The 17,187-nt window shown below is 45.1% G+C and overlaps 1 protein-coding gene across 1 annotated transcript; it reads right to left on the reverse strand.

Moving 5' to 3' along the window:
• Positions 1-1,475: 1,475 nt before the first annotated feature.
• FBXO40 (F-box protein 40) lies at positions 1,476-14,124 on the reverse strand. Its single transcript, XM_009893057.1, is given in 5 exon segments — positions 1,476-1,673; positions 3,788-5,686; positions 13,491-13,523; positions 13,525-13,577; positions 13,938-14,124. Coding segments are annotated over 5 exon segments (2,370 nt in total).
• Positions 14,125-17,187: the final 3,063 nt, after the last annotated feature.

The raw sequence follows: 17,187 nt of genomic DNA on the forward strand, positions 1-17,187 counted from the left end.
GTCTGCCCCATCCTAGAGCTATTCTGAGATTGGGGATGGCGAGTGCGATGCGTGTCCATCCATCCAGGCCAGTTGTCACCTGGCCAGCCCAGGCAAGGAGAGCAGTGGTCTGGGCTAGCAGACTTCTCAGCTCCTGGCAAGGTCCTTCTGCCCGAGACGGTGAGATGAAAGCCAGACCTCATGTCCCGAGCTCGTACTTCTGACTATGAGCCTAAAAAAGAAAGGGGCGTGAGTTGGCACAGCTCTGGCCATGCAGTGGCTGGAAGCTGCTGAAACGATTTACGGCCATTTCAGAGGAATTCCACCCACCATCACAACTATGAGATTTCTAACTAAAGCCTCTGAAACGGGTTTAAATAGTGTAAAAAGACAGATGCTCTTGGTAACATGCCTGCTTTCTCTCATCTGTTGCCTCAACAAGTACATTCTGTTTTTAAATTAGTGTATTCATGAAAAAATACACCGAATCCTAATCATTCTTCTGCTCTGTAAAAAAGGAAAAAATCTTCATACTCCAGCCCATTTAACTGAAGTGAATATTATTCTTATTGTTCCTGAATGGGTTGCCGAATGCCTTTTCTTTTACAGAAAAAAAAATAACGTTTCTTTGACAAATAGTTTGACAATTGCTTACGATTACAATTTGCAATTTACAATTGCAAAACTGAGTAGGTAAGGCATTCTAAGAATGTCTCCAAATATTTTTTTGATGGCTTTGCTGAATTTTTAAATAAAAACAGAGTAGTAAACCGAAAAATATAAAAAGTGAATTGAGCCCCTAAAACGGCTAGCTACTTGGTGATTTCTAACAAAGAGCAAGTTTGTTTGCTTTGCTTTGGTTTGAATGTTCCCATGAGCTCAGCTTTAGGCTTGCACTCAAACGCTGTGCTTAACTAGGCACGCTTGCCTGAATCAGGGCCCTAAATGATGGTCTGTGGCTGTGCCGCTGAGTTCCCGAGTCTTAATTTATTCACTTGACTTTGGGGGGACCTTTTCTTTTGCTCACACCTCAAACAGATTACCAGTCCCTAGGCTGGCATCTACAGGAGGGCATCTACCTGTGCTCCCAGAACTCAGCTTTTCAGCCGAAACGAAGGTGTTTCAGACTTGGTCGAGCTAGGTATAGTAACTGCTCTTACTTCTCTCAGAAACATAGTACAGGAGCAGCAGCCTACCTTCAAGGTTGCAAAGATGCTGTTTCAAACAAGATCCTTATTGCTTTCTCCAGGAGGCTGTATTAAGCAAGGAACAGAAACAAAAACTGAAAGCACGCGGTATCAGTGAGCAGTGGATGACGTTTTTACCATTAAATGAATGCAGGAAAAAAAAAAAAGATACAGGATGTTGCAAACAAAGCTGGGAAGAAGACAGTTTTGTACATCCAAAGGAGTGTTGGAAGCAACAATCTTTACACCCCAATTCCCAAATCTTTTCAAGGGCCCTGAAAGGAGCACGGTGGAGGGGAAGCAGGTTGTTCAGACTCTGCGCTTGAAAGTAGAAACCAAAGTCTTTTGAGTCTGCTCTCGAGACTCGCACATGCCTGTCAGCAGCACGGGGTCCGTCTTGTGCTCCACTTGGTAGAAGGGACAATTCTTCAGGTGCTCCGACATGCACGCGACGTCGTTGCGCTGCCATTTGTTAACCCTGGAGAACAGGCTGCTGAACTGCCAGATCTAATATGGGAAAGGGGAGAGAAATTGGGGAGAGAAAATGGGAATGTTTGTAAAAATAGAAGAGGATCTTAAAAATCTATATATGCTTATATTGGGTGTGCATTACTTGTACAGGACAGGCTAGTGAGCATCTGATTGTGCAGGGCTGGCATAGCAAGTGGAAATGGGGTCTGTATTATTACGTACCTCATCCTTGCTGGTTTTGCTGCTTTAGTAATCGCCTGTCATTTTTAAGGGGCAAATACCCTTCTACAGTTTTTGGTGACAATCCAGTGCAGGGCATGAGGAAATCCAGGACACCCGACCACTGCACCTCTACAGCAAACTCCATCATATGTACAGTCTGATCCAAGAGGTTTATAAAGCAAAGTGACTACAGCATGCTTGTGTGATACATATCTCAAAGAAGCCTGACTTCATAAAGACCTTCCAAAGCATCTATCAGCAACTTCAAAGTAATTAACATTACAACACTGTTGTTACTCACCCCACCCCAGAACAAGCCTGGGAAATCTAAGGTTAAAGTTATTTCCTAGAGGACATACACCCTTGTAAAAAATAGAAATGTGCAAAATTTTTTGATTCTGCTTGCAGTGATACTGTGTACCATTTAGTGATATACTAGCATGTAGAGATAAGACTGTGATTAAGTCACTTCAATATTTGCTGTATACCACTAAATCAAATTAATTTTTAAAGTCATAGTTCTTCTCCCTAAAAACGTTTCTTTCTGTGGAAGAAGGACAGTATGCGGGTGTGCTATGCTTAAGATTACCTGACCCTGTCCTAGTCCTAAGTAGTCATAGCTCTTATACACAGTAGTCAAGAAATTCAGACTAATTACAAACAGAATGTTTTCAAGCAGAATCTGTGCATTGGAAACAAGATTCCTGTGGGGCCAGTACAGAGACCTAACATGAAAAGGGTTGGACAGTCCTTAAATTCAATGCTGCTGGTTTGAAATTGTGCTGCAATAACTGAAGTTAATTGCTATATGATTGCTCAGGCAGAATTTCTTCCTTTTACCGAAGGAAGCCACATCCTCCAGTAAATTATTTCAGTGGCTAATTCCTGCTTTGGATTGGGCTAATTCAACTTGCAGCCACCAAACTTTGTTACCCAGATTTTGAATTCACCACACTTCATGTTTTCTCTTAATAAAGAGTATTCCTCTTAATAAAGAGTCCTTTCTCTTAATAAAGAGTCATAAACTTCTAAGCTTCCGTTTGATAAGAATCAATAGGCGGAGATCCTCAGAGGTCTGCTTGAAAGCCAGGTCCTTAGATCATTTCTGGGAGTCTTCCCTGGATCTCTAAATTATTTGTTCCTAGATCTCTTTCTTGTCTGCTTGGTCATGCTTGAGTGTCTCGTGTTATTCTTTCAAACAGTTTTATGTTAGAGCAGCTGCAAGGCTATCAGCTAGAAAAAAAAACTGTAATAACTATTGTTCAACCGGGCTTATACTGAGCTGTGTTTACATATTTCTTTCAGACTGCCTACACAGCCAGTGAGGGTGGTAATCTTCCAGCACAAGCAGTGGTAGACCAGCTTTGCAGAAGGTGGCTTCCTATCCCCGTGCTGCTTTCTCAGGTGCTCACAAGGCAATCAGTCAGACACTCATGGCAATCCTGTGAACTACTAATCACGAAAGCCCTCAGTGGTTGATGCGAACGCCTGACCTCCTTTCACAGCCACGTCTCCTTGTTCTTTACCATTTTGGCATTCTAAAGCGTGTTTTAGTTTTGACATACCCTAAATCAGCTTGTAAAGAACAAAAAAAGAGCACGAACTTCAAGTTCTTAAAAAATCCATGTCTTTAAATATCAGGAATTCTCAGTTCCTAGTGCCCAAAAACAGTGCAGATGAAAACAGGTTACCTAAGACAAGCTACGGTGGGGACTTTCAGCATGTCAGAAGATGTCCATTTACACCTTCCTACCTTTGCTAGATGTACTGCATTTTACAACCCCGACCCCTGACAATTATGGTGCGAATTCACAACCTCATGAACCTTCCCCACATCTGCATGCTTATATGCAGCATCCCTTGCTATGCTTGTGTTTTATCTGGAGGGAACCCATGGCTGCCTTTTTCCCAGTGTCACAGTCACTTGCCTTTTTGCGAGCTTTCCACGAAGTACCGCCATGGGAATATCTTTTTTTCTCCCAGACCAGCAAGACCATTCCCCTCTCTTGAAGAAGAGTGGCACAGATGTCCCTCATCAGCACTGACACTTGCGACAGCTGAGATAAACTGAAGCTGTCCAGGAACCCCGCAATGTACTTGAGCACTTCCACTGGGAGGCTGCTCAGCGAGTCCTTATTTCTCCCTCGATTAACCACAGTGGAATTGCACTTCCCTGACTCAGCAAGGAGGGTGTCCACCTCTGGCTTTATAGCAAATGTCTTGAGAGGCTTGCTGTATATAACCTTGGCCTTAAGTCCATCAGGGCGGAAGTGATTTTGAACAAAAGTACATCCCAAGTAGGCCAGTGGGCAGCGATGCTGGAACCACCCATCCAGGCATGACTGGATATCCGCATGCACATTTTTGAAGTGGGATGGGAACTCGTCTCTCCTGAAGAAATGACTGCAAGTGAACGTGAAAGCTGAACTGCTTTTGTTGTGTCTTCTAGTTACACATTCAGTGTAGAGCTCCACGTGGAGTTCTGGTGGGCTTTCTTCATCCAGAATATCTGCTAGAACAGCACTGGAGGAGAAGGGCTCCAGAGGAAAGCTGTATGTCTGTGTTGCAAAATCCACAAAGAGTCCATCAATACCCCTTGCTTCGGAGATCTCGTGGCCTTTCAGCTCTTTTTCCAGTGCACACAGCAGTGTGGCTTGAACTATATTTGCCTTAGGTAGTTCTTCTAGGTTTATTCCCAGTTCTGAGGTATCCACTGACTTGTCTAAAGTTGGCATCTTGTGGCCCAGTGCATCTCCTAGTCGTGCTCTTTTTCCACAGTAACTGACTGGCACTTTGAAGGTGTAAACAGTCTTCACCTCCTGAGCTTCCAAGTTCCCATAGACAAAGTCTTTTTCTTTGGGCGTGCAAGCAGCTAGCTGGCCAAAGCGGATGAGCATTCCCCCATGATGTACCAGATACATGTTGTAATCACCTACACCAACTTCCTTCTTCAGCCTCTCCAGGACCCCTTCTTGCCAGGGAGCCAGTCCTGTCATTTCTGTATTTGGTGTAACTTGTTCAGGCTTTTGGTCTTTTGCCTCTGCTGTACCGTCAGGTACTTCCTTTGCCTTCTCTGTGGAGCTGGCAGCATGAGGGGCTGACGCTGTTTTCTTGGAAGCCTCCTCTGTCTCTTGTCCTGCGCTGACTGCTGAGCCCGTAACCTTGCAAGCCTGGAGCTCTTTGCTGAAAATGTTCTCCCAGGTTTTGTAACTCCCCAGATCCATTCCTTCTTTGTCCTTTGCCAACTGTTCACGCTCACGTTGGCTGAGCTCGGTCAACTGGCCGTCGCCCCCTTGGGAATCAGAGGCTACTCCGCCCACAGCACCTTCTTCCCCACCCATGGCTTCATCCATTAGCTCTTCCACTTCATCCTTTTTCCTCCACTCTGGAAACAAGTCAGCTATTTTCAAAGTCCTGAAAAGTATCTTCTGGTCTCTGAGCGCCAAGGCTGTGTCCAAGCACTCTTCATTCAAGGTCTCCTTCATAATATTCTTGTGGAGAGTTGTGTCTGAATCCACATTTGGCCAGCGATTCCACTCCATCGAGCAGCAGACAACGCTGGCTGGACAGACCTGGAGGTGCTTCGCCAGCTTGAAGCGGGCCATGGAAAAAGGGCAGCCATATGCTGAGTTGAGGCAGGAGACCTGCTCTAAGGGACAGAGCAATTGGTGCTCCTCCTCCTTGCACATATGGAAGGTGGCCCCACAATGAAAGCGGCAGCTGATCACCATGCAGGAGATGGAGGGCTCAATTGGTGCACGGCAGTGCCGGTTGAAACATCTCTCACAGTGCCTGTGCTGCCCAGGGGGAGCTTTCTGAGCCCGGTGCTGTGTGTAGCAAAGAGAAGAAGACAAGAGTTATTGCCTGAAGGAGCAAGAACGGCCACAGGCCGTCCGTGCCAATGCTTGGTTTCTACGTGGTAGGTGCTCACATGCGCCTCTAGAGGGAATAAGGCCACGGCCAAATGATTCCATACAATCATGTATCAGCAGCAATACCCACGGTACAGCGTGGCCTGACAGCAGCATGGGTATAGATAAGGTCCTTACTCAGTACCCCAGCAGAAGCAGCCATGGTTTGACAGCCAGCTGTTTTCTGTCTCAGTATTTACACGGGGTCTGTCTATACAAAGGTGCTAAAATCAAGATAGCCAGAGGCACAGTGAGGGGGGTGGGAAGGGGGCTGCAGGAAAGATGGGGAGGGCCTCTTTATCGAGGAGTGTAGTGATAGGACGAGGGGAAATGGATTTAAACTGAAAGAGAGTAGATTTAGATTAGATATTAGGAAGAAATTCTTTACTGCGTGGGCAGTGAGACACTGGAACAGGTTGCCCAGAGAAGTTGTGGATGCCCCATCCCTGGAAGTGTTCAAGGCCAGGTTGGATGGGGCTTTGAGCAACCTGGTCTAGTGGGAGTTGTCCCTGCCCAGGGCAGGGTGTTGTAACTAGATGATCTTTAAGGTCCCTTCCAACCCAAAGCATTTTATGATTCCTCAACACTGGTTGAGTAGGAAAGATGACATTTCTTTCTCCTCTCTAGAAAAATTAGCTGGTCATTTGGCCTCCCTCCTATAAAGACATGAATGTTGTGCAAATGAACCTCCCTTTGCTCTACACCAGCAAGGCTGAGAGTGAGGATTATCATGATCCCAGTTCCCAGTGTGGAAACCAGCCTGGGTAAAGGCTAATTTGCCCAGCCTTCTTTACTCTGCCTGCATGTCCTGGAACAGAGGCTGCAAGGGACTTTCCTTCAGGCAGGTTTACTTGCTACATTTACTTCCAGGTGTCAAAACCTGGAATAAGGCAATGCCTCAGTCTGCATTTTGGAGAGAAGCTCCAGAGTGCAGTGGGAGCTTGTTGGAAGGTTATACTCACCCAGTTAGATCCATTTTCTTTCACCTTTTTTTTTACAAACTGCCTTTCACCATTCTTCCCCTTCCTGTCACCAGTGAATGCCGAATAGATAGGAAGGAGGAGAAGAGGGCAGGTATGGTTTACCTCATCCTCAGCTCAGCACCACCGAGTGCAGTTAGGGCAGAAGGGGAGTGACAAAGGTCTAATCTCAACAGAGCTGCTCCCTTCCTGTGATGGAGCAGGAGCAAGGTCAGCTCTGAATGTGCCTTTTTGAGAAAGAATCCATCTTTGTTCCTTTGGGAACTATTTTAGAGCATGATCCTACAAAAACTGGCCACCACTGCTCTACTTTTTCAGTTCATCCTATGTACTTCTGATAAGTCAGTGTCAAACACTACCCAGAACTGAATGGGTGACCCTAAGTTGATCATATTTTAGATTCAGTTTATGAAGGTGTTAGTGACACCACAAGGGGCCAGAAAATAGGGAAAAAGGTCCCAGGAAGCAAGTAATAAACAATACCAGTCTCCGTTTCATAAATTCAGCTACCACCATCCAGCTCCATGAATTTAACATTTTGCAACCAACAGACTGGATTAAAAGAACAAGTTGAGGATGCCAGAACAAATGTTTCAGAAATTTCAACTAGCTTTATTATATAAACAGGCTAAATGTTTTCTTAAGGAAGACTGCCTCTCTGTTCTCACGTTTCCATATTAATGCGGTTTCGAAATATATAAGTTTTTCCTCTCCTTCCCTTAAAAACCTTTGATATAAAAAGGACATACAATTTTTCCTGATATCCAACAACAAAAAGAAGTACAAGAACATGACGTATGAAGATCCTTATATAAAGAGATATCACTATGAGTTTACTAGCTTTGTGTCAGAATGAACCACTGATCTGCTTTGCTTTAATTATGGTATTTTTTTGTTCTTTCCCAGTAAGTCAATTAAATCAGTTTAATTAGTAAAATTATTGCGCTTATGAGACCTGCTTCCAAAAGTTCTCATTTTCCCTTGCTGATAATATCTCTACCCTTGCAATAATTCCTCGCAGTATCTGTTACTTCTCCCTAAACACAGGAAAACAGAAGCATAGAGTCCGACAGCACGTAAATGGAGATGGTGATTACCATGAGGCATGCCTTCTGTTGTAAAAAACCTAAGAGCATGAGAAATGGCATTCTGGGTCAGACCAGTGGTCCACGCAGTGCAGCAGTCTTCTTCAACAATGTCCGTAAGAGATGCTGTTTAGGGGAAACATGTAGGAGGACCTCCTGTGGTCCTTTCCCCTCATACACAGTTGGTGGATTAGAGAACCAGAGGCTGCTCAGCCACTACTTGGAGCTGCTTCCCTGGAGACCTGCAACTGGTATCAGTAACTTGGCCCAAAGAAGAACTGCTACAAGTAGAAAAGTCCAGACTTCTGTCTTTTTGCTCCTTGCTGTAGAGGTTGCATTCTGGCTTGATCCAGTCTACTGCAAATCTTTGTGGAAAGGAAAAAGCTAATGATAAGGAGGAACTGTATTTCTGTTTCCAAACAGGACCCAGGGCACTTTTTTTTCAGTGAAAATGAGAAAAAGATTTATGAAAAGTCCTCGCACCACACTTTCTATGCAGTAGGGACTACTGTGGGTCCAGCAGACTCTCATTTGGCTCGTGGAAAAAATACACGTTATGAGTAAAATAATTTAGACTTTGGGTTGTTTTTTTAATAAGGTTAAAGAAAATACAATAGTGTCATTTACCGAGATGTGAGTGCTTGTGCAACCCCAGGCTTAAGTGACCTAGCCCTGAGGAGTGCTGTGCTGCAGAAGGAAGTAGGCTTAGGCTCAAGGGGAAGAGATACTACGTGAAGCTGCTTTCCTTCTCTTTCTTGAAGGTGCTCTTTTAACTTCTCGTCTTTCACATCTAGGCAGTGGAAGTCATAAACAACGCAGGAGAAGGAAAGATGTCTGGGAAAGGCCATACATGGGTTCCTGCAGTCACCAAATACCACACACTTGTGTTTGAATTTGATGTGCATTAATTGCTCAACACGTCTTTGTTCCATCCATTGTAACTTCCAACAATAACTACCACCTGTTTACATCTCTTAGTGAATCCCATTCCTCCACGGTCCTGCAGAATAAAGGAACAAGTCCTCTGTGGTCCCTCTAGCTAGGGACAAACTTAACACTCTGAAGTATAAGGCTCAAGTACCTTCATAATATTTTGTGACTCTCTGCTATAACATTCCCTGCCTTGTCCTGGGAAGCACTGGTCCCTGCACAGAGGTGACACCAGGGCGCTGGCCAGGGCGGCCCCAGCCACATCCAGCCCTTAAATACATGTGGTTTTGGGCGGCACCTGTCCTGCTATAGGCTGTTTAGTTACGTCTACTCTTGTGCGGCTCCGAGAAGCAGGAGATACAGATGGATTTATTTCACATTGGCAGCATCCTTGCTGTTCTCATTCTTGTAGCATTTTGCTGCAAATATAATATCTAAAAATAGTCCCAGCTATGACTTGCATAAGGTCAGAGGAAGGCTGGGTACATTACACCACAATAAAAACATGAATGTGTGAACAATACTTTCCACTGCAAAACCAACTCTTGGAGAGAAATAATTGATAAATAAAAATACATCTGAAACACAGCCCTTATGGTTCTCCAAAACCACAGAAAGGGCTGATGGCAAAGTTTCTGGAGAGGAGCCTGCTTTCACACTGTTGCATGCTGAAACGAACCCCATCTGAATCACATGTAGAGAAAGAAAACACATGCTTTGTTTTTCAAAAGTGACCATATCAGAGCATTCAGATGCAGGATAAGTCTTCATCATTGTTCAGATCTGCCATTTTTTGTTGAATTTACCTCAGCGCCAATTTGTATATGCTGTTCTGTTAGCCAAACGATTTCTATACCTCCCTTCTTATTGCCAAATCTGTGAAGCTGGAAGACAGGGAGAAGGGAGAGAAAACTTTTCTGGTATTTATCAGGGTTTGAATGCTGCTTCTATTCTGATTTGGTGGTAATCCGGTGCTCTGTATTTTAACTGATGATCTAGTTAGGTCTGTTGTTTAGTTGATGGTATTATTGTCAGTACACAAACTGCAACTTTCAGAACCCTGAGCAGAAAGTTTACAAATTCTTGCCTCAGTAAGTCTGATATATAACATCCAGAGGCAGGAGACACACTGCCTGTGTGGTGATATGTCAGGTGATGAAACATTTCTCTAAACCTGTACACTTCTTGTTTCCCTGCAACTTGAAAAATTTCCCAAGATCTGGGTTCGAAAAAAAAAAAATCAAACCAGAAATGCTTACTTGAATCATGTTCAAGCTACCGTGGAAGGAAAGTATGCAAATTAGAGTCCACAGTCTGTCCACTTTGGTAAATCTTTATTTTTAGACTGTCATGACAGCAAATCAAGTAAGGTTTAAAAATATACAGCTGCTGTTTTGACTGCAGATATGTCTGTGTCTGGAGCAGATCTGTTCAGTGACAGTAACTTCAGTTTATACATCAATTAAAATTTATTTTCAGTAAACATATATTTAATTCAGTTGCAGTCAATGAGCTAAAACAATACAGCTGTTTTCTTATTTGATATTTGCTATATGTGACTGATCGTATACATCATATCTAAGCTCTTCTCACAGAATCAAGGGATGCCATTTTAAAGAACCATCAAAAAGGGCCATCCGAAACCCCCACATAATTACCTTAAAGAGTGCCTCTGAGATGAGATGGCAAATGAACATAAAACAATATTTCTGAGATTTACAATGTGAGAAGGAGCTCTTAAAAATCTCAGGAAAGTTTGCATCCAAATGCTGGAGCCAAGAATGTTGAAGTTTATATATAATGTTACAACAGAAAAACATTTTCAAGGAATGTGAATACTTTTGGTGAAGTGTATTGGGCAGATAGGAGGTATTGTCTATTTCTTTTAATCCTTGTTATGCAGTCTGTAGTGTTTATCTCATTTTTGTCATAATACTTAAATCCTGAGGTGAATACGGAGTTATTGATTTCCTTATGGGTTTTTCAATATATTTACTATCTTAGTATCTGAGGGGGTTCACAACCAATAATGACTTTATCTTTGCAGTACTAGAGGTGTAATTGTGGTTAAAAGATACTATTACTTCTATTTGGCAGATGTAGAATTAAAGTATAGAAAGATGAAAATAAATAGAATTAAATATAATATTTTAAATAAATAAATAATTATGTAAATACCTATATACACACCAAGCATGGAGATGCTTAGGTTCTGATGTTTCCCTTGAAGTTGCATGCCTCCTGCACAAAACCCCTGGCAGGGACAGCTGTAGAATCACATTTTCTAGGAGACAATCTAAGTCTCCTTAAACTAGTGATTTTCTTCTCTTTTTGTGCAGTGCTCTTCCTCAATCCCTACGTACTTAACAACCTCAGCAAGAAATCAGGCTTGGGTCTCCTTTTGCTACACAGATATATTTATTTCTTGGATTTGAGGAAGAAAACACTATGCCATTGGAAACCATACTGTACCGCATTTGTACATGATTCTCAGGAGCCTAATTTTTCTGAAGTCCTGTCCTTCGATACAAAATAAAAAGCAAACCAAAGAATGCCACCACCTGGAATCACAGTGACCCCTAAGTTGAGTCAAGCTCCACATCTTGACACCCACAGCGGGGACAGCTACAGCTTGAGCGACTGCACGGGTGTTAGGCATAGTGGGTCACCGTTCTTCGTGGCACACCTGCTCTGCAACTGCCGTTCAGAATGATTTTGTATATACATGTTGCCGGCCAAGCTTTAAATGAGTCAGACAGTGAATACGGTACAGCCCAGGATAGGTGGAAAGGGAGAATAAAAGGTATGGATGAAAACTTCATCAATAGCACTAATAAATTTCTAGCAAGGATGTGCAAGACATAGTTCCTTTGAGGCTCTGACCTTGAACAAGTCCACATGGGTTTTATAGGGGCACTTTGATTCCAGGACAATCCTGAATCCCCAGTACAAGACATGCAGTGTGAAAAGGTTTTCTGTGAGACAACTGACCTGTTAGATAAGCCCAAAGATGGAAAGATGAGGCTGTGACAATTAGGGAGCTACTCCCTGTATTTTCTAGCTGGAGATCAGCTCGTTGAGCCTGTGGTGTTTCATGGCAATAACCACTGGTTCAGAGTTACTGAACAGGCTGGAATTGCTTTATACTGAAAAAAAAAAAAAAAGCTTTAAAATGACAGTAGGTCCACAGTACAGTGGATCAGCCAGGCACGTTCCTGGCTTTCCTTTCAGAGCTTGAGTGCCGCTCAGGTTCCCACAGCAGCACATCTGCTTCTCTTCAGCTCCCTAAACCTGGCCTGCAGGACCGTGGAGCTCCAGAGAAGCTGTTGCACCATCAGGCCTCCCCCTTGCCTGGTAAAGCTGTGCTGCATACATGCAGTGAAGAGGCACCAAAACTTGCTAGTGCGATTTCTGTCCAGTGAAATGCACTGGTGCTGTCATGGGGGGAGTAGGGGAGAGTTCAGAGCAGTGGGGCACAGGTAACACAGGGCACTGCTGGTAGAAACCCCACACTGCCCTCCCCGCTCTGAGACCTGAATCAGCAATATTTCTTCCTCCTTCCTACCCGGCGCAACATAGCCATAGCTCACCTGAGACAAACCCACCCCAAAACTGCAGGTGCTGAAGTGGTCCCCTGGGCTGGCGGTGCGGTGCAGGGCAGCCCAGCAGCAGGGTCTTGTGCTGGGCATGTTGGGGAGTCGGGTGGGAGACAGGCAGGAGAGGGAGAAGGGGGAGGCTGTGGCACAGAGCTGCTCAGCTGCTCCTCGGGCATGTGAAGGGTCCCTGGGCTGTCCTTGGTAGAGACGCAGTCAGGCAAACTCTCACTTTGCATGGATAACTGGGAAATGGGTTTGGTTCTGGTTTGAGTTCAGCAAGTGCTTTAAAACAACAGGTTCCAGTTTAGTTGCAGTTTGAGGGGAAAAAAAAAAAAAAGAATGGTCCAAACTGTGTTTTTTTCCTTTAGGCTCAAGTGCTATTTTATGCTCTGGTAACAATCTCATTAACATACTTCTCTGAAAACTTCTTGATATAATCAAGTGAACAGTTTTAAGCAAAACAAAAGAAACCCAGCCCAAGGCAGATGCCCTGCATAGAGAATTTCAGAGGTATTGGTCAAGGTCTAAGTCATAAAAACAAAAGAGAATAGATTCCTGAATAAAAATTGCTGAGCAGCCACAACTCTAAATGGTACTTCCAACGCTTGTGATTCTTACTTCATCATCTTATTATTCATTCTGAGTTACAAACATACAGTTTGCAGTCTGAAGCTACAAAACTCACCGTATTTTAAGGCTTAGGATTTTTGCCAGAAGATTGCTCTTGCCTCTCCTCTGGCCCTTACAGTATCTCCCTGTCTTACTTCTCAGAGTTTCTTGAAAATTACAGAAATTGAATTTTTGATTTATCATCTGCCCTGCTCCCATCTTAGAATCAGCATCTTAGTGTTTTTAAACCCCAGATACAGGGCTGAAAACTATGGCTAATACACTGAGTATATTATGGAGGGGTTTTTTTTTAGAGTAGTATGTCACAGAAGCGTTCACAGTTACCAGCTGCCTCTGTTTTAGGGTGTCATTTAAGACATCTTGTGTCTGATTATTCTACTTCATCTTAATTACTAAGGCTGATTTGAAGACATCTTGATTTTCATAGCTCGATACAGCAACCATTGCATTGCATAAGGTTTGACCAATAAAGACAGCAACTCTACTTAGAAAGCCTTACCTTAATCATAGAGTCCCTGTGTGTGTACCAAACCCTTGCTCTCCTGGTTGCGCTCAGCTGGGTTGAAGTGAGGTGGGTAAGGGAGAACTGCAAGCAAAGAAAGAGGAGAGAATGGGAGGACACAGAGCAAGCCCAGGCAGAAACATCAAGCAGTTTTGGGATGTTAAAAATAAAACTTGTGCATGTGACCGTGTAGCTCAGCTTACAGAGCAGTCTATTCCACTGTATTTGTTAACACTGTCACTTCTGGAGTGATACTTCACAAAGAAGATGTGAGAGGCAGAACCAATAATACTCTGTAACCCCTGCATGAAGGGAAAAGATCAAAAACCCTTCCCAGAGCCCTATATCAGCTCCCTGCTGCTCTCTGATGGAGTTTCACACTTTACAACTTAATTCCCTTTGGTGCCCGCACCAGTTTGTGGTTTCTGCTATTGGAATTGTTGCCGTGACCCCGGCTCTCATCGTCACCACCTCTAGCAGCTGGTGCAGACAGTGATGGCGGGTTTCTGATCTGCCCGGGCAGGGGTGGGCAGAAAGTGAGCAGGAACGGCCCAGAGCTGAGCAGCTGGGTAGATCTGCCTGTCCGCCTCCCAGGAACCCCCAGGAGACTCCCCAGCTCCAGCCCCTCCATTGCACATTGAAAGGGTCCCACCAGCCACCATGAGGAAGCCTGAAGGGTGCAGCTCCCAGTGTCACCCTTCCTCAACCAAACCTGAGGAAGCAGATGAGCAAACGAGAGCAGTCACGTTTTACCGTCAGCGTGGACCCATTACAGCATTTCACGGGGAGTTTCATCAGTTTCATGGTGAGCATTTCATACTCATGGTGAGTACAGACATATGGGTACTACTACATGTCAGTGAGGTTCAGATGGGGCAGGCACTGCTTCTCCCTGGGGGGTTTTCACCCCTTCTGGCTGCAAAGACACCTCTTGTGACCCTGCTGCCGTATGTGACCACTTTTCACCAACTCAGAAACACAGAACAACACCGAGAAACACAGAACAACGGCCGTGGTGGTGGCAGCTCTGAGATCCTGAGTCACGATGAACTTGTTGCTTTGTCTTATCTTTCTCTTGCCCTATCTGCGAGTCCCCAGTGACTCTCACCATTTGAAACAGTGCAGGCAACCGTGTTTTCATTTTTAGGGCTGAACAAAATGTCAGTAGGTGACAACCAAGGCTTGCTGGTGCCAATCGTAATTTAGTAGTGCTAAATATGGTTAGCAGTCTGGCTCCGTGTCCTTTTTTAGAAAGGGCTGTATTATCGTGATACCATTTTCTGTGATCCCATTGCACTGGGGAAAACAGGGGCCAGTGGTTATATGCCTAAACCTGAATTTCACGTAGTCACAACATGATTGCTGATCTGTTTACTCCCTCCACTTTCACCTCTCACCCCTCAATTCAGGGTCACTCTTCAGCCTTCAATGTTGTCATTGTCTTTTTAGACTGTGTTTAAAAACATGTTGCTTGCGTGCCTCACTTTTAAATAAAAGTAAAAAATTCTTCCCCAAAATCCGTATTACTGGTTTAGGAGTGAACTCTCTCCAGCTGAATCAACCCAGATTACTAAAACACTTAGGGCTTCAGAATTATCTGTTGTCAGAAATGAAGCTACCTTCTGTCTTAAATTTACTGGCACCTGATGTCAGCCTGGTTTTAGATCTCCGTGTTTCCAGTCTCAACTCTAGTGGTGCTTTTTACTGCTTCCATGTGTTGCTTGGTGATCACGCAGACCCAAACAGCCTGCCCTGGGCCTGCCTCACTCTGTTTGGTACTCTGCCTCACAGCCTCATGTAATGCAAGCCCCCAAATTTTGCAGATCCTTGCCTGCAGTTGATGGCTGTACTCCAAAAAGGCATCATCTGTGGTGGCGTTTTAGGGCAGGGTATCACAACACGTGCAGAATGAATGTAGTTCACCATCCCTGAAAATGTACACGTGGTGGAGAGAAGGGAAGAAGAAGGCCAGAAGAGCGAAGGCGATGAGAAATAGGAATTCATCCTTGTACCTGCAGCACACCATTGTATTAGCTCAGCTGCATCTGAAACCGGACTCTCAGCAAAGACAGGAGAACTTGCAGATCTCTACTGCCGCCCTTACCTGTGATAATTTGATTCAAGGTATGTCATGAAGGCCAACCAATACTGTAACCAGATCTCCGGCTGCAGTATAGATGTGCTTAATGGCAGGGTATGAGAAACGTGAAATCTCTGAAAGAAAAGTGTAACTGTTGTTTATTTTTTATGCAAATGCTCTGGGAGAAAGGTGTTGCCTGTCTGCTTTAATCTCTCTTATCTCAATTCTGTGGGTGGAAATACTGTGCTATGTAGAAGCCCTATGAAATATACCTATGCAATATGTATATGATATTTCTATGTATACATATGACATGTATACAAATACACTTATCTATTGATATGGAAAAACCGGGCCAGAGCTGGTAGCCTGAGGGAGACTGCCGCAGCTCCATGCCCCCAGGTCCAAGCAGTAGCCAGGCTGAGCTTGTATTCCCAATAGGCACATGCACAAACACACAAACACACCACTGAAACATACATACACGGATGGCCACACAGGTTACACAGCCGGCCACACAGACCACTCACATGAACACAGGCAGTGCCAGCGGTCTCATCCCATTCTCCCCTCTGGCTGAGCAGGATTGAGGTGCACTATTGAGCGCATATATATATACACATATACACACAACGTGGCTCCCTCCAGCAGCTGGGCTCAGGCAGTCTGCCCAGCAGCTGCCCCTCAATCCTCGTCTCTCCAGTCCCCCTACTCCCCCGACAGTAAGCTCCCCTGTGGTGCTTGGGCCCCCAAATAAACCCCCAGGGCCCACAGCCTCTTCCGCAGCTGCCCGGCCCCCCCGTCCCTCGCCCAGGGCAAACTGAGGAAGGAGTTTAATGAGAAGACGGGATGGGCTGCGCTGCTCAGGCACAGGGCATGGCCAGACAAACCATCACAAACCATTTACACGCGACCGGCCCTTTTTATTCCAGTATCCCTCTGTTCTCCCACACTTGTTCCTCCACAAATCACCTAAACCCCTCCCTTTCCCGCCTTTGGTTCTTCCCCTAAGCATCCCCTAACGAGTCCTGTGCAGTCCCCAAAAGGTCTTCCCCTGCATCCCGCCATCTGTCCCACATCCCTGGTCGCAGTGACACGCCCCCCCCAGCCCTAAAGGTGCTCTGGGTCTGAGGCTCCCCTGGGACCGCCCTGACAGGTCCCTTCCTCACAGTCCTTAATTTGGGTTCCCACCCATTATCGTGCCCCTCGAGCAGACTCCTCGAGATGGGCCTTTGGTGGGCTGGTAGCTCCTGGGATGGGCCTGGGAACAGCCTGGCAAGGTGCTGTTTGGGTTCCACCTCCTGCTGTCCTCTCCCTGTGCTCCTTTGTGGGTGTGCAGACGAGCTTTTGTCACACAGTCTAACGCATGTATATATCTCAGCATATATCACGGTTGACTAGCAGCTATTGTGGTTTTTCGTGCTAACTATGGGACCGGCGACCACCACCTGTATCTGCTACTGTCACTCGGCTGCGTTCAGTCTTACTACCGCACAACCGCCCGTAGAACTGTGAAATGGCTTCGCTTGTCACCCGTACCCCTCGGTGCGCGCAGATGATGGCAGTGCTACTCTTGCAGCGATGTGCTGTGTGGCGACACCGAGGCCACCGCCG

This window comes from Charadrius vociferus, unplaced genomic scaffold, assembly GCF_000708025.1.
Source record: "Charadrius vociferus isolate BGI_N301 unplaced genomic scaffold, ASM70802v2 scaffold301, whole genome shotgun sequence".
In the NCBI taxonomy this organism is placed as follows: domain Eukaryota; kingdom Metazoa; phylum Chordata; class Aves; order Charadriiformes; family Charadriidae; genus Charadrius; species Charadrius vociferus.